Source organism: Morone saxatilis, unplaced genomic scaffold (genome assembly GCF_004916995.1).
Source record: "Morone saxatilis isolate NCDOM2014 unplaced genomic scaffold, NCSU_SB_2.0 Contig23, whole genome shotgun sequence".
Classification (NCBI taxonomy): domain Eukaryota; kingdom Metazoa; phylum Chordata; class Actinopteri; family Moronidae; genus Morone; species Morone saxatilis.
Genome location: NW_023339796.1, coordinates 2,975,812 through 3,000,170, shown reverse-complemented (window position 1 = coordinate 3,000,170; position 24,359 = coordinate 2,975,812). Strand labels below are relative to the sequence as shown.

General features: G+C 40.6%; 2 protein-coding genes across 3 annotated transcripts in view; one reads left to right on the top strand and one right to left on the bottom strand.

Moving 5' to 3' along the window:
- LOC118335224 (cyclin-Y) overlaps positions 1-12,805 on the top strand; it is a 22,391-nt gene extending 9,586 nt beyond the window's left edge. Inside the window, exons 2-11 of one of the 2 annotated variants that reach the window (XM_035671458.1) lie at positions 5,051-5,125; positions 6,904-6,921; positions 7,226-7,260; positions 7,604-7,698; positions 7,803-7,838; positions 8,225-8,282; positions 8,461-8,580; positions 9,074-9,240; positions 9,754-9,916; positions 10,510-12,805. In XM_035671458.1, coding sequence (XP_035527351.1) covers positions 5,051-5,125; positions 6,904-6,921; positions 7,226-7,260; positions 7,604-7,698; positions 7,803-7,838; positions 8,225-8,282; positions 8,461-8,580; positions 9,074-9,240; positions 9,754-9,916; positions 10,510-10,626 — 884 coding nt within the window. In that variant the 3' untranslated portion in view covers positions 10,627-12,805. The remainder of the gene's footprint in view (positions 1-5,050; positions 5,126-6,903; positions 6,922-7,225; positions 7,261-7,603; positions 7,699-7,802; positions 7,839-8,224; positions 8,283-8,460; positions 8,581-9,073; positions 9,241-9,753; positions 9,917-10,509) is intronic. The other variant, XM_035671459.1, reaches the window with a different exon arrangement.
- Positions 12,806-22,995: 10,190 nt separating this feature from the next.
- Positions 22,996-24,359, bottom strand: part of LOC118335285 (frizzled-8-like) — a 2,384-nt gene continuing 1,020 nt past the window's right edge. The window contains exon 2 of the mRNA XM_035671539.1: positions 22,996-24,342. Within this exon, the coding sequence (XP_035527432.1) occupies positions 23,249-24,342 (1,094 nt within the window). The 3' untranslated portion in view covers positions 22,996-23,248. The remainder of the gene's footprint in view (positions 24,343-24,359) is intronic.

Sequence of the window (24,359 nt, the reverse complement as noted above, 5' to 3'; positions counted from 1 at the left end):
TAGCTATCTTACTCACTGTAAGGCAAGCTGGAAGGATAACTAACTAATGTGCATGCGATACAGTAGAGGAAGGAAGGAGGAATAGTTATAGTGGCTAATATTTTAGCTAACAGTTGCCTACTTACCCATCCAGCACACAGAGCACTTTAGGGTTGTGTTTCAGTCCACCTAACAAATGTAAGTCCAACATTCACTCTCTTTTTAGCTTTGTTTTGGTTTTATTGAAAAAAAAAAAAAAAACACACCTGTTAGAAGGTACATTTTTTTCCCTGGCTACCTGTTAGCTTAGCCTCTCTGCCATTTTGGTAACCTTGGCTTGTATGGGCTTGTTTTCAGAAAAAAAAGCTTTTTCTTATTGAAGAGCTGTGTGTTTATTTTGAGCCAAAACAATGAGCTAAAGAGGCAGATTCAGTACAAAAGTTTTAAGACTTTTAGGCAATGTCTTTGGGCCTGGAGGCCTCTGTTCCACCTGACTCTTTGAACCATTGAAGAAAATATTGGACCTGTTATTGTTCTTCACCATGTAAACTTAAAATGTCAAAACTGATTTCATTCATCTGAAAAACCCTGAAAGACGTTTGATGGTCGGACCTAAAGTGAAGAACTGGGGAAAATGGATCTAGGACTGATGTATCCTCACAACAGAACAGATTGTGGTAAATGACAGCAGCACTGTGTTGCTGAGACTGATACATTTTAGGCTGGAGACACTGATGCAGTAAGACGCTTGAAAGAAACAGACACAGAATCCAAACCACATACAAATACTGCAAAATGTTGTCTGTCATGAACACTTCTCCATTAGCAGCCCTGTACGTATAACATACAAACAAATGTAAAGTGGGGATCCATCTGATTATCATTTGGTTTATGCACAATGAATAGAGGGTCCAAGGACATTTTTAAAAGGAACCAAATAAAAACAATAATAGAAACACTTCAGTGCAGTTATGGATTGGGCCGTTAAGAGCAGGCTGTGCCTGTTGTTAATTCATTATGTAAGAGCAGTAAGGCAGACAGGTTGGCTTGCCAGCTGATAGGTTAGCCGAGCTTCTCCTGTTTCACTGTGCAGATGCCGACCGCAAGTCTTCGTTAAAGTTTACTTGAGGTGGTGAATATCACATATCACATATCACCACTCGACACCAGCTGCTGTGCACTCTGGGATTTCTAGTAGGTAGGCCTAGTAGGTCAAGTCTTATCAGATTTATTCAGAAATGCTTTAATCGAAAGGGTTTATCGAAAATGTTTTACAGAGCATGTGAGGAAATGTTACTTGGTTTGTGTAACACCTTTCAAACACAAGAGCATGTCTTGTTTTAAGACATAGAAATGCATTAAGATAACAATTTAAAAATATGAATAACAATGCCTCCAATCATTGGCAAAAAAAACCCTATAATGTTCTACACCAGTCCTTGTGTATTTGTTAAAACATGTTGTCTTACTTTCTGAAATAAAGAAGTCATTCCATGCCACCGTTGCTCAACAATGAACATGTCTGTTGAGACAATTAAGCACAATACTATATCTTTTGATGGTTGAAACCTTTGTTAATTTTGTGTTGTGGCTTAAAATGTTTGCTGCTGTTGAAAACAGCTAAAAGAAAACATTTGAACGTCTAACCTTGCCAGTTATTTTGGATTATTGATTAAAACTGCCTAGCTTTTGAGTTCTGATTTATTTTCCAGAAAGGCTCCTAACACAGGCTTCAGCAGTGTTGACTGAAGTGAAAAGCTAAGTCAGCTCTGTGTGACTGGCAGCCTTAGACTCTTGTTTGACACCTGCGTCATATATTTGACATGTCCGTGGCACCTGTCAGAAATGATTCCACAGTGACAGGAAGATAGATAACAGTTAATCTACACATACAGATTCCTCCTGATGTGTAGTTAAATCTGTCCATTAATCTGTCTAAATGTTACAGCAATATGTAGAGTATGTAGAGAAAATGCACTAGACAAAAATAAACTGCATGGTTTTTGCCCAAAAACATAATGATATTAGCATAAAGTGGGCATCTGTAAAGGGGAGACTTGTAGGTACCCATAGAATCCATTTTCATTCAGATATCTTAAGGTCAGAGGTCAAGGGACCCCTTTGAAAAAAAATGACAATGCTAGTTGTTCCATCACCAAATTTTAGCCTAATTTTGAGCGTTAATTAGCCCCCTTCCCAACCATGCATGCAACAGCATGACATGGTTGATAACAGTGGATGTGTTAAGTCGACAGTGTGGTGTGGAAGAGGTGAGGATGATGGGGTTGCAATTGGGGGGGGCCAATCAGATTTCAGGGGTCGCACCCCAGGCCTCCCCCTGGAACTGCCCATGCAAATAGGAACATTTTAAACTCAGTGTATAAGGATGTGATTGCAATGTTAAAAATAACCTGACAGGATCATCAAAATAAGAGAAGATAGGATGATTAAATACTCAAATATTATTATCAAATACTATCAAATAATACCTGTTAAAAGGCAGCAATGGCTCAATGTTATTAGACTGAGCATATACACATCTGTAGCTGTATAGTGCATGTAATTGTAGAATCCACTGGATTGCTGATTTCAGCAATCAGTATCTGGAAGCTGCATTCAAACTTTGTTAAGGATGCATAATAAGCTCAAAATAGTAGACCAGAATGCTTTATGGTTAGTCAATTTGAAGTACTTCTGTTCACATCTTCAACCCCACAGGGCCACTGATCCGAGCACCAGCTCATTTACTGTTTCAGCTCTAATATGAATATGTTGAAATCAGCCGGACGCAGCCGTACTCCTGATTACTGTTGCGTAAGGTGCTAAATGACACAAGTCTAATCCAAGCTCAGTCCATTCATCCTGGTGGGCAGCTGAGGCCTTCAACCAGAACTAATCAGACGTGTTTTCCTGAAAATAGCAAAAAGGGAAACTGTGTTCAGGTTCTGGCCAACCATCCAGCAGTGGGTCAGCTGCCAGGGGACCAAGTGGCATTTGGGTTCAAATGAGTTTATCAAGTCCACCAAAATCTATCAGAATGTTCTTTTAATTCTGTTTTTCAGTGGAGGAGAATGCACAGATGTTTCAGCTGTGCCTTCTTCAATGTGCAACAGCCACTCTGACTGAGTCTTTTATAACCCTTCACCAACAAAGAGCGTCAATTAATTCATCACCTGCAGGTTTCTCAAGTGGCTCCCTGTGGTAAGGCAGGTGTCTTCAGAGTTGCATCACTCAAAGTCTCATAGAGCCACAGCCTAATATTAAACAACACGCATTCTTTCTTTTTTTTCTTTTTCTCATTATATATTGTGTCCATATAGCCACATACAGGCATTTGCACATTTCAGATATATTAATGTGAGCTATTATTCTAGTCATTCTTTCCAAATGTTGACAAAATCATTCAGTTGCTGTACCAGTATACACACTCACACCCATTACATCCATCATTCCCACAGGCTTATGTGCAGGGATTCATCCATCACTCTATCCACTGTGCCACCTAAGCACAGTAATGGATTAATTCCATTCATAAAACATGTTTACGCTGTTGGACACGTGTTTTATCTTTCAAAACACAACTAAAGAAGTTTAATACTGTAGTTAATTAGTTAGATTGAAACCAAGCTGTTTAGGAAATATTGTATGACTAACATGAGTGTTGTGTTTCTGAGGTCTATACATATTGTTGCTATGCAGACAGAGCTGTGGGAAGACATAGCTGAATGGAGCCTGCAAGAACATGGCGTTAGAAAGAAATGCTAGTTAAATTTCTCTGGATCGGATTATTAGCACACTTCTGTTAGCTAACAGCATTGATATTCTTATTTTAAATCCCCCGCAGTCAGTGGTCTCACAGCAGCTGCTGTCACTGAGACAGATGATCGGCTGCTCTTCCAATGCCTGAGTTGTAATCAAATAGCCTGGATCTTAATCTGGGTCTGTTATAGTCATATCGTAGGAGTCAGAACGTTTGGCAATGCACACTGCATGCCAGGCATTTTTAAATGCTGATTTCACCAAAAGCAACCACTTTGATGGAGTGCACGACTGGAGTTCAGGCTATGAGTGCAAAACACCAAGGATGCTCTCCTGTCATTTTTAATTACGCTGCTTTTTCACCAAGATCTATGGGAAATGTGTCTTTGCGCAATTAGAGTACATCACAGTTTTTAACAGCGTGGCATGTTTTGTTTTATAGAAGTGTCCGCTGTGAAAAAGGCCACTCAGTGAGGAGAGAAAGTAGCATTCTGAGTTCAGATCAACCACCATTATCAAAGTAGCTCCTGTTATCTACAAGGAAACAAAGGCAACAACGACTTTTGGCATGTATGGCACATATTTTGAGTGCTTCCCTGTGTGATAAGATGCACACACACATGCATCAGTGGCTCGTGCCCTCAGGCTATGATGCAGACCAGATTAGTTTTGGATGGCAACATGAATCATGTCTGGATGTGTTTGTGAGTGCAGGGGAACAATAAATAGGCACACAACCGTACAAAGGGAAACACATGAAGTAACTGTCTTTACAGAGAAAGTGTGTGACTGCAAAAACATATTAAACACAAAATAACCTCATGAATAATTGTTAGCTTTCTTATTTATTTGATGTCATACAAGACAATACTAAGAGTCTACGGCCATGTTAGCAGGCCTGCTTTGAGCTAAATGCTAGTAAGTTGTTCGTTTTCAGGGCATCTTTGTTATCTGTGTTATGGCAATCCATCAATATGTGTTGAAATATTGCGGCTCGGACCAAAATGTTGGATCAGCTTACTGGCATCCCCGGAGCCCTGCTGCTAGTGTGGCAAAACATATTTTTAGAGAAAGTATGTTTCGAAATCTTCAAGGCGAGGAAATTGTTGAGTCACTGGCAGTGATCGTCCATCCCATCAATCCTGAGACGTAACAAGGCCATTTGCTGATGAGCCAGTAACATTTGTACATTACTGCCCTCTAAAACAAAATCAATGGATGCTGCTGGACTTCCACTGAAGGAGAGAGGGCTGCAGGAGTGTTTCACTGATCGTTGCTGCCAAAGTGACACATTTGCTTTCTGTTTTCACAGAGTTGAACATGGAGTACAATCCATCGGACCATCCGCGGGCCAGCACCATATTCCTCAGTAAATCCCAGAACGACGGTAAGTAGCTCTGTTTCATAGGCTTTGACCAATTTCTCACTTTTAAAATGGTTATTTTAATGCAAACCAGATTTAAACTCATCAGTTTCACCAAGCTAGTCTGAGTAAAACACATTTGCCTTAGTTTGACGTGTTTGTACCACACAGAACACACTTAACATCGTCATTAAATACAATCAAGATAATGAGGCTCTGGAAAGAAAGTCTGGGATTTTCCGTGGAGAAATACTGTGGCAGCTCTGATCCCAGAGCTGTTTCTTTGTGGCTAGCCGATGTCTGCTAATTTATGCCGTTGCCCAGAGGCATCTGACTGAGAGCTTCAGCATCCTGTGGGGGGGCTCGGCCGTACAGTGACAGAGGAAATGTTAACATGTTTCTTAGAGCCGTAAACACCACAGCATGAGATCATCGTTTTTCTTAGAGGCCTGGGGAACAAACAGCAACAGACAATACAAGCTTTGTGATGCTGATGAAAACGGCATCTGATGAATGATTTTTCCTGTTAAATATAATCCTTAGCATCATACAGATATCAGATGCTGTACTGCATCATATTGGGCTTCATCCAGAGAATTTGCATGTGCTGCAAACAAACAGAAAAAGGATAAATAGAGGAGCAGCATGGAATGATTTTCATTTACAATATTCAGTCTTGTCTTGGGGAAAAAAAGTCACATGATGGTGAGCCCGCCTCTCTCCCTCTTCCTCATGGCTTTAAAGGGTAAAGCTTTTCTAGCCTTTTTATTTGTTTTAATCAACAAATCCCCTGAAGAGACCAATGTACCAGTGAATTAATCCTACTAGCAAATATTGTCTGTGGAGTCACAGCCTGACATGTCTTTGTGCCACTGAGCTCCATTGTGGTTAGAAAACATGCAAAGGTTGAGGGAGGCAAACAAGTTGAAAAAGGGCTAGGCTGAGGCAGAATAAAGAAAACTCCCAAAACAGGATCAGGACAGGAAATCTACAGGAAAATACTAAAGCTGGAAAGCTACAGACCACGGCACACAGACAGTCTGGCAGGGATCTAGTGGGTGTGAACCAGTACATAGGCTGGGAGCTAATGAGGTAGTAACAAACAGGTGAGTTTGGTAAGCAGGTGAGGTGACTCTAATGGCTGGAGGGAGTGGCTGGGTCTGAAATGACAGCAGAGTTAAAAGATGAACAAATGAATGAAAACCATGACAAAATATAATTAAATAAAGTTTTCAAATGGTTTTATTTGGCTATTGTTTTGGTCTTTCATTCTATTTGTTGACTGCCGGCCTTATCCTTTAATCTGCTGGGTTTCCAACCTTTTTGGCTTGTGACTGCTTGTCACAGGTTGCAAATATGTATGAGCTGTCTGTGAGCAAATTATTTTATTTCATGTTTATGCTCCAGTGCATTACAAGGTAAAGGCAAACAAGTAAGAAAAGAAACAATTTTGTGTAACAGCTGTTTTTGTCATCTCCTTTCCTCCCATGGTATCATCTCCTGACCACTCAGATTTATTTTGTGGCCTTTTTGCGGGGCCCTGACCTTCAGGTTGAAAACCGCTGCCAACCAAGGAGGCAGACACAGAAATATAACCTGATTTGAATATATTCTCTGAGCGGTGCTTACATTGCTAATGCTTACTGCATGTTCTCTCCATTAGAATCTGGATTGTGTTTGTATGACATTAGCAAATGTTGATAACTACTGGTGTAGTACTGTATGTTTGAAAAGATTTCTGCTGAGAACCAGTAACTCTACTGCAAACAGAATAAGGTTTTTTGGTTCCTTTTTTTTTTCAGAGATGCCCTACAGGAATGGTGAGTAGCCCTGCGTGTGACTTTACCTCCCTCTAGTGGAGTAACAGCACCCTTTCTTCCGTCTGCTGCAGCTCTGGTGTTTCTGCTATCTAATGTTATTTAACTGTGACCTCTCAACGCTTATAGACTGCTTTGTCCTGTGTTACAACTCACATAACGAAGTGTGTTAACTCCTTGCTGTGTTTTGCTTCTTGTGATAACAGTGTGTGTTGCTAGTTGAAAACTGCTGGGTTTTGTCATTTTGTATAATTGTGCTGCTGTCAGTTGTCAGAAATTAAAAGTATCCTTGTCTTTCTTTCTGTAGTGCGAGATAAACGAAAAAGCCTCTTCATCAATAATGTAAGTGTGCAATTGTTTCTGTTTCTGTCCACAAATCAACACCATGTTATTTCACAATCATGCCACTTCTTATTTAAATAGCCTGATGAACCTCAGATTCACCTGTGAGTCATTGCCTTCAGTTAAAATCAGCTAGCCTTTGTGTTATTGTCAGAGGACTTAAAGCTGGACACAAAGGAAGCTGAAAATGTAAAACATCACATTCTCAGCTCGCATGACACTGATTCTCATTCCCTCTGTGCATGACACCCATGCTTTATGTGGGTCAGACAAAAACATGTTCACTCTAATAACAGTCACTGTGTGTGTGTGTGTGTGTATGTGTGTGTGTGTGTGTCTGTAGCATGGTACATTGAGGCGGAAATACAGCTCCTGCTCCACTATTTTCCTAGATGACAACACAGCCAGCCAGCCCAACCTCAAATACACCATCAAATGGTAAAAGACATGATAAAGACTATCCATCACATAGGAAGATGTTTGATTTATCATAGACAGATCTGTTATATTTAACTCATGTATTTTTTTTCTTCTATTTACAGTGTATCACTGGCAATTTATTACCATATAAAAAACAGGTGGGGATTCTCATGTCATTTTTAATATTATCAGTGCAAACAGTCTTCTCTGTAAATCCCAGAACAAACACACAGGTACTGTATGCATAGAACTATTATGAATATAGGGAAAAGCTTCAGTACATGCTATTAAAAATTTAAAAAAGCTTATTACTGTGTGTGCACAGTATATTTATAGTTTTAATTAATCAGGTATGTTTTAGAGATAACACAAGAAAATTGCTCTCTTAGGGTTAGGGTTAACCTTAGTCCTAACCCTAACCCCTAACCCTCTCTAATACAGTGATCTAATTTAACACATAGAAGCAGTAGATTAAGTCTTATTTCATTGTTGAATTTTTAATTATTTAACAAATTAACCTTGTAGATGTTTTTCCTCATGCCAGGGACACAGAAGGAGGGATGCTGCTAGATATATTTGATGAGAAGCTCCATCCTCTCACAGTAAGACTTCATCAGTTTGCTTTGTCACATTTTGTACTACTACTGTGTCACTACCTCTCTGGTTTATTTATCTGTTACATTTGCCTCTATTTAACTTTCTTTACACCCATATATTCCCCTTCTCTCCTCACCTCTTTCTTCCATCCCTTCTTCCCCGCCCTCTGCTCCCTTCTTCCAGAAATCTGAGGTTCCGCGGGACTACGACCAGCATGACCCAGAGCAGAAGCAGATCTACCGGTTTGTCAGGACGTTGTTCAGTGCCGCTCAGCTCACTTCTGAGTGTGCCATCGTCACACTGGTAAGATTTTACGACCTCCTCCATCCTCCTGTTATTTTCCGTGGACCATAACATAGAACTCTCAAACGTACATCCTGGCTGACTCGCCATATGGAAAACAAGCTAGTAAACAAAAGAATAAGCATTGGCAAGTTTCTTCACAAAGCTTTCCCACAAAGGTAAGGCGCAACCTGCCTTGAACTGTGCCCTGACACACACAAACACACACAGTTTCTGTTTAGGCCTGAGGGGAAACTGCACCCTGATATGTTGAGACAAGCCAGGGATGTGTGTGTAAATTGGTTGATGAGGCTCTGCATCTAAAATACCACGTCGTCTTGTCGTATGTGGGTGGGTCACAGAGACTAGTGATGAATGTAGGATGTCATCCAGGAAAGAATTAATGTGAATGAAAATAAATGAGTTAGACAGATTGGATACACCATTTTCAGGATGTTAAAGGTGTAACTATTGTGTTTTCAGTAACGTCTCCTTTATCCGTGTTGTTGTGCAGGTCTACCTGGAGAGGCTCCTGACCTATGCAGAGATCGACATCTGTCCGGGTAACTGGAAGAGAATCGTTCTGGGTGCTATCTTGCTTGCCTCCAAGGTCTGGGACGACCAGGCCGTGTGGAACGTCGATTACTGCCAGATCCTCAAGGATATCACTGTAGAGGACATGTGAGTTTATTACACGATAAGAAATGGAATTGGTTTCAGACTTAAGATTCATATTAGGATTAGGTCTCAGAACTGGGACAAAAAGGACGATAAAGATGAATCCCTCAAAATTATTTTCTGATAGATTTGACCTTAAATGGGAAATTTCATCATCGCAGGGACAGAAGACTAAAAACGTTGGATTTTGACCAACCACTGGTATTAATTTCTGGACACGTTAAAACAATGTGTAAAGGAAATGAAAATGTTTCTGCCCAGCTATTGTTGACCCTTGAGTGGTCAACAGCACACTGCTTGCACTGGGAAACTGTTAAAAGCATTTAAACCTTCCAGTTACCAGGCCAGGTCATGAACACACATCATCAAAAGCTGGATAAACGACTTGGACTTATGTATTGATATTCTGATTTTACGTAGTGTGTGTGTAAGGAGGGAGATGTTTATTATAGAAAGCCAGCAGTGGTGCAGGAAATCGTGATTTCATGAATGAACCTCTAGCTTATTCCTCCTCAGGAATGAGTTGGAGCGCCAGTTTCTGGAGCTGCTGCAGTTCAACATCAACGTGCCGTCCAGTGTCTACGCCAAGTACTACTTTGACCTGCGATCGCTTTCAGAGTCCAACAACCTCAGCTTCCCCCTGGAGCCGCTCAGCAGAGACAAGGCCCAAAAACTAGAGGTGCTTCTATTCAGCTGTCTTTTCTGTCTTTGTGTATCTTTTTCCTTTCCTTTGCATTTTGCCAGTGAAATTTAAAGCCACTATGTGTAGAATCTGAAGATTTCTTACTTTGGCACCCCCGGTGGTAGTATAAAAAATAGACACTGTATTATAAAGCAATGCATGCTGCTCTTTCCTTCTGCTAATCTTTAAACGTTGTTTCCTAATTAATACAAAGTGGTTACAATCTAAAGCAGAAATTCTGTGTTTGTAGGGTTTTTAGTCTCCGTTTGCAACATTCATCTGAACATCGCAGAAGTGCAACAGTAAACTGCAAAGAAATTCCTCATTTTTTAATAGTTTAGCAGACTAATTTACCTAATCTTATCTTTTAATGTGATGGAAATGCAAACAAACAAAATTGGTCAAATTGGTCAAAAACGGGCTACAGAGTTCACTGATCTTCATCAGGATTGTCTCATTTCGTCAGACCACAGCATAAAATTCTACAAATAGGGGCTTTACTAATCTAGATTCATCACAAGCATGCAGTTCTTGGCTGAAAGTAAAATTTTGGTTCCTTCTTAATAACCCATTCCATGTCCTCTCCTCAGGCTATCTCCAGGCTATGTGACGACAAGTACAAGGATGTACGGAGAGCTGCAAGGAAGCGCTCAGCCAGCATGGACAATCTATGTGGGATCAGATGGGTTCCTGCAATCCTCTCCTAACAACTATTAATCTGCCATGTACTGAACACTGGCATCAGGCTGCAGACACTGGCTGGATGAGAAAACTACCCAGATATTACAAAGACATGGAGCAGTGATTGGAACCTGAAATCATGCTCTGGTCCTTACACCTTCAAACTGGAGGCAGGAAAGTGAAACCACCATCTGAGGAGATGAGGTGAATGCCAGACAGGTTTCTAACTTAACCTGATGCCTTCACAGTGCCTCACCCATTCTGTTCATGAAAGAGAGAAGAGAGTTCCAGGTTGTTACATCAGCTGTTAAGAAAGATCTAGCTTTGGACCAATCAAGTCCTGGACAAGGCGGCCTTGAAAGCCACCTGCGACATGGCATTTTGAACCTGTCTTAATCTTCTGTGTTTCTGGTTTTGTCCAGAATAATCTGTGTCTGGCTAATTTGAAATATTTAATATAACCTGCCTTTGAAATGGCCCTGCAACTTCACAATGAAACATATTATTTATTTTACTTGATTATGTGAACGGTTGCAGCTGTCTGACCCCATAGTACCTGCAAATACAGTAGTGTAGCACTGGAATTTCTACCGGTTATTTATTTCCTTTGACAGGTCTTAGAATAATGAAAGTGTTAGCAAGTTTTCTCCTTTGGAAATCTTTATATTCAACGTTTACAGTATTTCTAGCGTACCTCTCAATACTCAGGTAGCCTGTTTATTCTTTTGATTTATGGTGATGCTGAGAGTCGAAACACAAATTATGACAAGTGACAAATTGCAGATGGAAGGAGCCAGAATAATTAAAACATTGTGACAACATTCCCCACAGATGGCACAAATACATTCCTACTTTGGGGGCATAATCATGAGCATGATCAAACACTGCATAACATGAAATATAGACCAGAGCACGTTCAGATTCAATATTCATCTGATTTTGGTTACATCTTAACTTCACTTTGTCCAATTAAAATTTTAAAAAGCCACATAGAAGCTTTGAGTAGAGTTAGCCCACCTCTCTGCTGACATCTAGTGGATATTTGAGCATTGCAAAAAGCTATTAGTTCATTTACACACAAAATTCCAAAAAATGTATTGTGGATGATTATTTTGCACCTTACAAATGTATTTAGCACATAATCATACTGTTACTGTTACTGTACAACTAAAAGTTGCTGCAAACAGCTGGATGTACTGGTCTGACAAGCACACTCTGCAGTGGATGCTGGTCAGTAGAGGGCGTGGGGAGGCCACACAGCACTGCTTGGTTTTTTATTCAGTATTATAGAGCTAGATAACAGTACATTACATCTACAGTACATTTGGAAAATCGTAAATGAAGTATCTCATCAATTAAGTCTCATGCTCAATGGCTGCTAACCCATTGTCTTTATTTCCTAGCTGACCCCTTCACAGTGCTGTTTGATTGATGTTAAACATTTAACTTAGACTGAAGGAAGACAGTAGAGCCATGCCTGTAACGCCTGGGTTAAAGGGTTTTGAACAGCTTTCCCAAATTCCTAAAACCCAATAACTAAATATTCATAGGAGGCTGACACATTGCTAAGGAGAAGGGAACAGAAAGTTAACTTTTCAACAGTAGTCTCGACCAAAGAAAAGTGTACAAAGGTGGGTCTGATCATAATAAAAGACCACAAATCATTCAAGAGATCTTGCAGTGATCTGCTGTGTGACCAGTAACACCAGTGTGTCCTGTTGATCCGCCCTTAAAAAAAGGCACCAGCCATGGTGTATGCCTCTAAATTCAGATTACTAAAAGAAGTAAGGCATGAAGTGTGCTTTCATTCCACACAAAGGTATACTTTCATTACTTTTAAACCCCAGAATCATTATGCTGAACACACACAAATTGGACAAACATTTGAAGAACTTCAAAAAATCATTTCAGCATAGAGAACACTTTTCAATCTGATGTTAATTTCTATCAAGACAAAACCCGACTGCTGAGCCAAGTCTTTAAAGGTGTTGAAACTGCTGAGGAACTGATTATTTTGTATTTCCATTGTACATTTAATTTCAATCTAATTGCTACTGGTAAACAACTGATCAGGTTTTCATGTTTGTTTCTCATTTGTCTGAAGCACTAAAATCTAATTATTTTGCAAAATAACTTTGTACAATGTATAAAGAGTTGAAAAAACTGAGACGGGTTCATTGTGAATTATTTATGGAGGTGTTTTTAATAAAAATGCTCGTCTAATAATTTTGTGTTTTTAACTAGTGATTTACACATTTCTGACAATGACAAGAGGAGTGTTCTGTTTAATAGCACTGGCATTAGAATGAAGCTGCCACTGACTTTAAGTGTCTACTAAAATAATAATCATTACCTGTCTGTGAATTAGAGATCACCTAAATGCCATTTAGCTGTCTGTCTTAAGTTTATGATTGTCTATTACAAGCTCGCCTACGTATGATTGCTAGCTTCCAGTAAGGTTGACTGGTACCTCGACATGCCAACAATGCTTTGATGGCAGCCTGGTAAGAATAGCTCTCTCCACAGGGCCTGGCCTCTGCAGACAAGAGTGTGAAGCAGTAAGAAAATATTAGAGGTGACTGTATTTAGTGGCAAGCTGTGAGGGTCAGCACTGTAGTTCTGGGACAGTGTTGAAGGGGACAGCAACTCCCTCCCTCTCTTTGTTTTAAAGAAGCTTTTCTTGAGAGTTTTGGGGTTGTTTTCTTATGGGATCAGGGTCAGCGCTCAACAGCGAGGAAGATGGGAGCGATAGATCTACTTTTCACCACTGTCAGTCAAAGTGTCTCCTTTATGGGTAAGTTTTTCTTTTGTACAGCAATGTTAGAAACTATAAAATTAGAAATTTGTTTTTTCTATATTATGACAATTACACATTTTTAACCCAAATAAACAGTAAGTATAAAGTGCTATCAAGTTAAATCAGTTACATCTGTAAAAATGTTATATTCTCAACCCAAGGTGTGATTTAGGTAGATGCCTTAAATAATTCATTAAGAACAATGTATTTTTAGTAAGTGCTGGTAGGATTTCTGTGATTTTCCTGCCATAGTGATATACTTGTCTTACATTATTTTCTCTCTGTCAAAATGTATGTTTTTGCTTTTGTAATTTTGTCATGATATTGATGTTTTATAGTGTAATACATTTTTGATTTACATATATTTGTAAACAATCCTACATTATGTACTTTATTATTTGCTTTTCTGCTGTTCTGTCATCAATCATTCATTGTGTCATGTTTAATACATTTGATTATTATACAGTTCAATGTAATTGGCTGCTACAACAACCCACTGGGATTATTTAAAATTAATTTAATCTAATTATTACCTAATCATCTGTTTTCTATTATAGGTAAAACCTGGTGGATGTTGATGCTGGTTTTACGTCTGCTGGTCCTCCTGCTGGCTGGCTTCACCCTCTTCATTGACGAGCAGGAAAGATTTATCTGCAACACCATCCAGCCAGGCTGCTCTAACGTGTGTTTTGACGCATTTGCTCCTGTATCCGTCTTCCGTCTCTGGCTCTTCCACCTTATTCTGCTCTGCCTTCCCCATGTGCTGTTCGTAACCTACGTCATGCATAAAGTTTTGTCATCTTCCCGTTCCGGAGGTTTCTACTGCGACAGGAGCCGAGGTGGTTCACCTTTTACCCTTGAGAACTCGAGCTCCTCAAGAGAACTGTCCTTGCATAAAGCTCCACTTCACTACCTCCCACATGAATGGGGAGTGCCGCGCTTCTACTGCGCTTACTTACTGGTTGTAATTCTACGGATCCTTCTAGAAGTGGTTTTCGGTGCAGGCCAGTTTTTTCTCTTTGGTTTGTCCGTTCCTAAGAGCTTCCTCTGTTACGAAGCTCCCTGCACATCTGGGGTCGAATGCTACATCTCCAGACCAACTGAGAAGACCTTAATGCTCAACTTCATGCTGGGTGTTGCCTCCCTGTCCATTCTGCTAAGTCTGGTTGACCTGGTGAGCTCCATGAAGGCGATGGTGAGGTGGAGGAGGAAGAAGGAGATGTTAATGGAGGAGATGAGTAAAGGAGAGCAGAGCAGTATGTTTACAACAACTATGACTGAAGACAGTTCTGTTCTTTTAACCAGAAGAACCAGCCTGAGTGGAGGCTCAAAGAATGGTCTCAAAGATGAAAAACATGCTGTAGCTGCTGTGCCAAATGGTGAACCTCTTCTTGCAAATGTGAATGGTGGAACCATAATTAAAACGGCTCAATCCACTAATGACAAGAGGCCAGAAAGCAAAGATGCTAAGGTGGACACGTCTCGGTCACCCACTCCCATGTGCACTCCGGTGCTAACTCACTTTGTCCTCCACAGCCACCTGAGACCTCCACTGTCCCCTCGCCCCGACACAGGACCACCACCAAACCCCAGGGTGCCAACACTGGGTGTCAAAAAGCCCAGCCAGTACACCCCAGTTGGGGCAAACTCAGGCCAACAGTCTGATGGAAGTGACTCTCAAGACAAGAGGGCATGGGTGTGATTGACTGGTTGCCATTTATTGATTAGTTACTGGACGAAAACTGCTGTACCTTTAAAGGGCTTTAACTATATTTAAGCATGAATTTATAAAAAGACTTGATGCACTATAAAGGAAGATTTGCTACAAATTTTAAAGCTGCACTAATTAATATTTTTTATTATTTTGTATAATGTGAAAGGTCTTGCAAATAGTGGCAAACCCACAAAAACAGCCTTTTAGCAACTTTTTTCAGCGAGTATTTGAGGTACTGGTGGCTAGAAAAATAACATCAATAGTAATGTTGCATAATGTCTGCTAGATATATAAAGTTGCTATGGTGAATAGCAAACCATTGCCTATGATGAGTGTAAGTCATTATGTGTTTTCAGCTTGTTCCACTGCCATCAAGTACCCAAAAAGTCAATGAATGTTTGTTCTTACCTCAGTTTATCACAAGAAATTGTGCAAACACCTCAAGGGCTCATGACATGCAAGAGACTGCAAAATGTTCATATAGTAAAATACAGCTCTACACTTAACACATTCAACAGTTAATAAAAAAACAGCCTTGTTTCAAATCTTAACATGTTTCTTTTTTTCACATGATAAAACTGATGTGTAGTTCTTCTTGATGCATGCTTACTGAATACAAATTTTTCTAATAATAAAAATCTGATGCAACTGATGCACTTTTTTGTACAGTCCAGGCTATGTTTGTTTAACACTTCAAGCTGTTTCTGTATGAGAGAAGGAGTCACCCACAAAAACAGAGGCTGACCTTGACGAAGCAGTTACAGTGCTCAGCTGTTGTCTGGATGACTGAATCTCTGGCAGCCACAACAGACACACTGACCTCTGACCTCTCGCATGACCGCTCCATGACCCAGCCATGACCTGACTTAAGCCAGCCCTGCTCGGATGACATAAGACCTTCAACCCTCTCGCCACCACAGTGCAAGAGTCCCTACCATTTCACCTAAATGATACAGCAAGTTATTCATGATCATAATCCCATTGGATTTCACAGTTGATAAAATCCTGTATCTAGGATATTTTATGTTTTTATATATTCATCATTTTCAGCATCTTTCAGTCATTTTCCCCTTGGAAAAGTTCTTTTTCTTTTTCAATCAGTTGTCCTCTTGTGGGAATTCTCTGCAATCACTGTGAGCTGTGTGCTTTTAGCGTTTATTTATTTTACTTTATTTTCAAAAGCGTTGAAGGTATCATTCTTGGACCAAAAAACTCTCGGCTGCAGTAACTGTTGTAAATACAAATTTTAACTTCACTTAAAACTGACAATCCAACAGCACCACCTTCACACCACCACTACCTTCAGTGTAGCCGTGACCCTAACACATGCCTCCATACCATTCTCATTCTTCTTCTGCTGTGGTATTTAGGGCAGCTAAGAGGTGCAGAGACATTAGCAAGGTGGCCAGTGGTCAGTCGGGTGCTCAGAGAAAGGATTGTACTGTCACTGGTGGAGATCAAGAGGTCCGATAAGCAAACCCAGTGACCCTTACACATGCGTCACGCCACATCCACGTGAAACAGTGTCCCTAAAGTAACAGCATACGTCTGTTGTTGCTGACACTCACAAACACTAAACGAAACAATTTTGTTAGCTATGTGTCCTTGGCCAAATCCCAGCCATCATGTCTGTCTTCACACATGGTGTAGTCATGATATCAGCCATGTTAAAGGCACCCTTTGTTGTGCAATCTATAATAAGATCGTATGGAACAATTTGCTTGCACCAGAACACAGGTTTCTATATTGAACTTTTTATTGTCGTATTGACATTTCACAGGATTGAAAAAAAGAGATACTACATGGTACTACATAGTTAATTGATTTAACTGACCAGAATTTTGAGGATGACACCCACAAAGAAATCCTTTAAATGTTGGCACATGTAGGACCCTTCTTATTCTTATCTCTGCCTGCATTCAATCCTAAGGCTAGTGTTGTTTTTACTGCCATCTAGTGGTCAGTGATAACTATTGCAGTCATAACTTTGCAGTTTGAGGATATAAACTCTTTTCCCCATACCACATCAACCTTGTTTACCACTAAAATATGATACAAATTTTCAGAATCCCTTCATGGAAAGTTATTTTTTAAAGCCTATTAAGTTATTTCCAATGGGATTTTGATTTTTACAACCTTAAAGGCTTACTATGATTTATAAAGTTGTCATGTATCTGAGTTTTCTTCAATAAAAATGTATTTAACTTAGATATCTCATTCAGAGACAAAATGGCTCATATGTGCACTCTGTGTTGTACAGCTGTGTTCAGACATCAATACAGAGCAGAATATTAGGAGTCAGTGCCTTCGCTGCCCATTGATCTCCTCCTCAACTGAAGTTAATGCGTCAACCTGCGTCCGCCTCAGGTGCAATAACACACTCCAATCTCATGGGTGACAGACAGAGGAGATTGAGAAGTAGGAGGGAAAACTGAACATTGACCACAACAGCACATCAGAGAAGATGTCAGAGGCATCAAAAATATTGATTACCCAGCATCCCCTTCACCTCTAAGGTTGTAGTTTAGATGAATGGAGATGGAGGGGGTGGGTTGGGGTTTTTCCCAGATGGCCATGGCTTGGAAGACAAAATCTATTCTGTCTCCCTTTGATGTTGATGATGGAGGGATTGTATGGTGGAAAAAGAGAAAGACTGATCCAAGAGTGCTGGTTTTGTGTAAAGGAAGGCTGAAGGGCTTCAAGGTAGCTGACAAATAATATGCTTCTCTTGATTATACTTCTGCGAATAACAACCACCATAAAAACTGAAACTGAAAAGCTGTTTGGGTTTAAATCTTCCATGCCTGTACCTCAGAGAAAGCTAAGAGTCTTGCGTGTGCCATTTTAAAAACCAGTTAAATTAATTTGACAGCCTTGGTGCATTTATCAACTCTCACAGAGCAGATAAAAACTCATGAGTTTGGTTTCTGTTATTCAATCAAAGGGGTACTTCTATGACTTATTATGCCATTTTCATAAAGCTGGGGGATGTTGGAGTGACCCGTTAAAATAAAATGGTCAGAATTATAACTGAAGAGGTAGAGCTATTCTCACTTTTTAGAATGAAAATACTGGATCCTACACTTCACATAAGGCAACTCAGTAGCAGTTTTCTTTTAACCTTACCTGGGAAGTGCAGTTCATAAGAATACAGTTCCTAACATAGGCTTTCTGTTAAAAAAATTAAAGCCCAACACACATTTGTGATAAAAGTCAATACAAATAAACTCCTATTTATTAGAATTACCCTCATTAACACCAGATGTAAAGCCATGCAATGAAGAGATGAACAACTGGATTTATAAATTAGAGTCATGTATTACAGATGAAAGGATAATGTATAACCTGGAGGGACAGCCTGGAGAAGTTTAACAGATTTGTCAACATTTCTGGAGACAGTAGTAGGAGTAGGAGACAGTACTCCTGGTATACTCACATAAATATTGAATCTAACTATCATGTGTGAGTCCGACATGTTTGTTTAATAGTTATTGTTGTTTTATTTGATCCTCCCTCTGCATCTATCGTGTTTGTTTCTCTACTGTTTTTTTTTTATTTTTTCTTTGAATGGGTACATGTTCTGAAGAAATTAATAGTCTGACCTGAAGGGGTGGGTGGGCTGATCAGGCATCTATGTGATTATGTTTTTGTACATTGTGGCTTTATTCAGACCTAGGGCTGTTATACTACAAATCCAATAAAGATAATGTTGAAACATGTAAAGCTCAATCTGAGATAATCCTGTTAAATTTGGATTATTTTTGCAGATTTAAGAAAGCAACACCTATAGAAGACATTTTACAAGTGTTTACCAACCCTGAATAGTAAGTAAACAGATTTTCATGTGAAAAAATTGTGGAGTCCCTTTTTGAGTCTGCAAACATTGACCAGAGAATCCATTCAGCCCAGTCAGAACTGTCCCAAACCACAAGTTAAAACTAATAATTACACTTGAGCAAGCATGTAATAGAACTTAACAGAAGGTATGAGAAGAACTTTCTTGGGCTGCTTTTTTTGCCTCTGCAGAAAATGCCAGAAATGACTAACATGACCTTTGACCTCTCACCTCTACACCCCTCAAGACATTTGACACATACATGTGAGATGAATGAGCCTTTAAAATGATTTTTATCTTAATCCAAATCTTAATGGTTTTCATCTATCGCCACCAGCGGGTCAAAAGTTCCACATATCCAACACTGAAGTTTCTGAGAAGACACCTAAAACTTTAACCAATAGGCCTAATAGCATGCTTACTGTATACATGTTGTCTTAAAGTACTGTTGTGCTACTGCTTAGCCTGTAACATTAAAGAGGCTATAATCAATATTTCTATATTAACAATGGATCCCATGACTGCGTGTGCGACAGGGTTGGCTCGCAGTGACAGACTTTAGCTCTATGAAGCTTTATTGCGTCTTTTAATGGCAATTAATCATGTGTTTTAGTACTGTTTGTGTTAGTTTTATGGCCTGTACAGTTGACTCTTGCCACTCTCGTCTGCTTCGTTACCGGCTGCAGCTAGTGACCAGCTGCTTTCGGCAAAACAACTCTGATAAAGCACTGCACACTGCCTGCCCATCACCAAACAGCACACAGCTAGCTGGTGAACATAGTGGAGCATTTAGCAGCTACAGAGCCAGATACTGTAATTTACTCAGGAGTTACTGGAGGCTAAAAACAGTAAATATTGGACTTAAATTCGCCGGGTGGCTAATGAAAAATGCACTCTGTGTCTGCTGGATGTGTAAAAACACAACTGTTTGCTAACAAGTTCGCCATATCAGTTCCTGTGTTGTGTGTGTAGCTTGTTTGCGCAGCCCCTAAATGGCCAATAAATCAGTTATTGCGCTGCCGTGGAGAAAACAGCACACCCCTAACTGTGTACTCTTGATTATTTCATTTCTTTGGCTTCTTGGTCGTCGTGTGTCCCAGCAGGCAGAGAGCAGCGCGGTCATCTGTCCATCACGAGGCATGTCAGGCCTAGAAGAAATATTTGTTTTAGATGGCATTGTAAATCAGCCATGACATGACAATAGCTGTTATTGAAAGCAAAATGCTTCCCACCCAGCTTTGTATACATTCTGAACCTATAGGTTCCCACTGCTATGTGACCTTTAAGAGCACATGTAAGCCATTCAGACATCTTAACATGATTTATTCCCGAACCAATTGGAGTCAGACAACTAATTAGATCATTAGACAAAGATGCCATTCATAAACATCCTAACTGGAACCAATGAAGAAGAGTTATCTGAATTTCACCAATAGCAGTCTCGGTGATGAGCTCTTCCTGTCAAGTCAGCGCCTTGTTTATATTCGAAGGAGATGGATCCGGCACGACCTCTCAACCCATTTCCTCTGTTGATTTTTTTTTGCTTTTGGGCTTGAGGGAACATGCCCAACCCCCTGCCACAACACAAATACACACACACACACACACACACACACACAGACACGCACTCTACTGGAGGAGGAAGCAAACTTGTCACATGGTTAACAAGCAGTTGCAGAGCAATTTGTTCTCATTAAACAGAGCAAACAGGACCTGCTGTCTGGAGACAAATTTGACATATGTCAAAGTTTTAACAATTAGACGTCTGTAGGAAGCAACTGGTTTGTTTACTTCAGTGTATAGTATTCCATCACAATTAATTGGGTATCCACAGCAACGAATTGGCCAGTTAGTGTCAAAGTCAGACATTTCCATTTGTTTCACTGTCTGTATGCTGAAGCCAGGAAGAAAACGGTGAAGTGACATAAAGACTTTAACCTCTTAAACTCTGACTCACCTACCAGGTACCAATATGTAGCACTTTTCAAACCCTCAGTGATCCTTTTCTCTCCCATACATCTCCAATATTTCTGGCTTAATTTTGGGAAAAGTTTAATGTTTAAGATATAATAAGATATATAAAATATTTTAATTTGATGTATCAGTGCAGCGATAAAAACATGAGGGTTTTGGATTTTAATATTTCCAACAAATATTGTTGGAAAGAGCAGAGAGAGTTGAAAACTTTATTTTAAATACATTTAAAGGAGATTAGGGGAAGTTTAATTATTTTAAAAGGAAGAATTAGATAACACAAACCTGCATCAGAAACAAGGGACATTTTCTCACTCTGATTAACACTGAATATATTTTGAGACATTAAACACACTTTATAGATGTGTATTCAGTTGCTGAATTAACATTTCTGTGCTTAACTGGTGGCTGTAGGCATTCGACAGACCACAAGGTGGCAGCATAATACAACTTTATACGTCTCCCTTCAACGTAGTCTAGTCCAGAGTCTCCTCCAGAGATTGAAGCGTATCAGTTTTTGTTATGCGCATTTGAGTTTTTGAATGACCCAGAAATACCATGAATAGTTGAAAAACCTTTCAGGATATACCGGATTTTCTAACTTTAGAGGCGGAAATAGACCGCACTTGCGCGCCCCTGCAGCCATTACGCACAAACATTCCCTGAATCACAGTTTAGTGAAGATACCGGCAGTTTAAAGAGTGTCACACGGTAAGTGGGCCACACACTGCACGGCCGTAATTACCTTTACGCACGAAAGAGAGCGTGTCAGCCTGCAGTTACAATGTCTGTCCCTCCTCACTGACGACTTCATTATGAGCCTCAGGCCTCTTTACATTGTGGAAAATCCACCTTATTAAGAGTAACCTGAACGCCCCAATTAAAGAATTTGTTGCACGTGTATGACGAAAGTATATGATCTAAAATTGTTGCTGTGCTCAGAATATTTTCTTCCCACGTATTTCAATGATTTTCTTGAACGAAAAGTTCTTGTAACAAGCTGATTAACACTGGAAAAAAGATCTCTCTCGACTTGCACTGATCCACCTGTTTAAAAAGACTTTAAGTAAGAAGTTAATGGACTTCAAAAATAGGATGAGTTAAAATGTGACATAGTTAGCCCAGATTAGGGGTTTAACAGAGGACAAAAGTCAAGAGTTAATAACAAGACTAAAGCGCAGGAGGGCATTAAACTGAGAAGACCACCTGCAGTGCCCCTATAGCCATGCCGATTTTGTTCCCTGCGTGTCACAACATGCAAATCTGCTGCACCAGGGAGGTTTAATAAAGCTTACATATCCCATGTGGCCACCCATGCAAGTCACCATACTTTTAAATAGAAATGAATGAATCCATAACTGTCATTAGGCACAGAGAGATTTTACCCGCTTGTGCGCTCCGCCACCAGTCCACACTATGAAGACAGGGTTTTTAAAGCATGCATGACAACAGCTTTAAAAAACTTTTTTTGAAACCTCACAAAAAAGTTTTGGCGAGAATGACCAGGACGCACGAGGGAAACTGTCAATAAAAGTTGTTTTATTCTCAAAATAAAATCTTCTATCAAAGTGGAAATCATACATATTTACAATTTCGTAAATTTTCATATACAAATATACAATATATGTACAGCAATAATTATATAAATACACTTTACGCGCTAATGCAACCCGTATGAGACAGTATTAAGGCATTGATTGATGTACGTCTAAATCCATCTTGTAAAGAAAAACAGCCGAGCGACGGTCTCATTTCAAGCAGAGCAGTCTCATTGTGAACCTTATGTTTAAGACACAGCGGTTCTTTACAGTAAGGAGTAGGAGGGGAGCCTCAGCTATACCGTGTAACCTATCGACAGGGGGGATCTTGTCAGCTGTACGCATTCAATTAAGCCCAGATAAGACTCTGCATTCTTCGTACCAGGTACATTGTTCTGCTGCTGACAGTCTCATTATTTAAAGAGAAGCCATTAGGCGCTCATTAATGTGCTAATTACAACACGCTGATGGACAATCCCAACACAATTAGTCAACCCACCCCCCTCCCCTACCCAACACCCTCTATTCAAACCAAACTCATCTTTCTAACTTTTGTGAGCAGAATGAAGCAGAAATTACCACAAATTCAAAGAGTTCACATTAGGGGAGTGCTCGTGGCCAAAGTTTCATCTAAACTGGAAGTTTGGGGACTCACCTTGAATCATTTACCAAACTAACCAAATAAATGAGCCTTTGCGCCACTTTGTCCCCAAAAAGAGCTGATATGCGCTGGTTTTTAAGTCTTTAGTGTCAAATGACATAAGATGCATTTGAGCGGGATGTCCCCTGTTCACACCCGCGACAGTGGCATCTGTTTGGGGCAGGAGACCGAGCTGGCAGTCCCGGACCTCCAGGTCAGTCCCGTGCTCACGTCACTGTACATGGAGCCCGCGGAGGCTTTACTCCCCCAGCAGCACCGCGTGCAAAAAGTCCTCCAGGAGTCCAAGGTTTTCCCGGACCAGATCCAGGCCCCTGAAGTGATGCCCACCAGGAGGCACATAAAGTATTTCAACATGAACACAGCGTAGTCCGGCCTTTGCCTGTTCGGGTCCGTCAAGCACGTACAGTTGTGCGTAATTTCCCACGTCTGTCTGTTGTGCTGCTCGTAAAAGTAACACGCCACTATGACAGTGGCTGGGACGGTGTATAGAACTGTGAAAACCCCTATCCGGATCATCAGCCTCTCTAGTTTGTCAGTTTTTGTGCCACCTTGCTTGATAACACTCCTGATCCTGAACAGCGAGACGAACCCGGCCAGCAGAAACATGGTGCCGATGAACAGGTAGATAACCAGCGGCGCCAACACGAAACCTCGCAGGTTATCCAAATTCTGGTTGCCTACGTAGCAAATCCCAGCCACGGAGTCCCCGTCCACAGAGCTCAAAGCCAAAACTGCTATGGATTTCATGCTGGGGATGAGCCAGGCGGCCAAATGAAAGTACTGTGCGTAACTGGCGATGGCCTCGTTCCCCCACTTCATGCCCGCGGCCAGAAACCAAGTGAGTGACAGTATCACCCACCAGATCGAGCTGGCCATGCCGAAGAAGTAAATGAGCAGGAACACGATGGTGCAGAGCGCAGGACCTGTGGTTTCATAGTGGATGTGTTCAGCGCCGTTCTCCCTGTTGCAGGCCACCTCCTCGTGTCCGGCGATCAGCCTGACAATGTATCCAATGGACACAAACATGTAGCAGGCGGAGAGGAATATGATGGGGCGCTCTGGGTACTTGAACCTCTCCATGTCGATTAAAAAAGTCGCCACAGTTGCAAAAGTGGAGATGAAGCACAGGACGGACCACAGACCGATCCAGAAGGCGGTGAAAGTCCTCTCTTCCTGGGTGAAGTAGGGGTTGTGGCAGGGCATGGCGCAGTTCATGATCTGACCCGTCTTGACGCGGTTG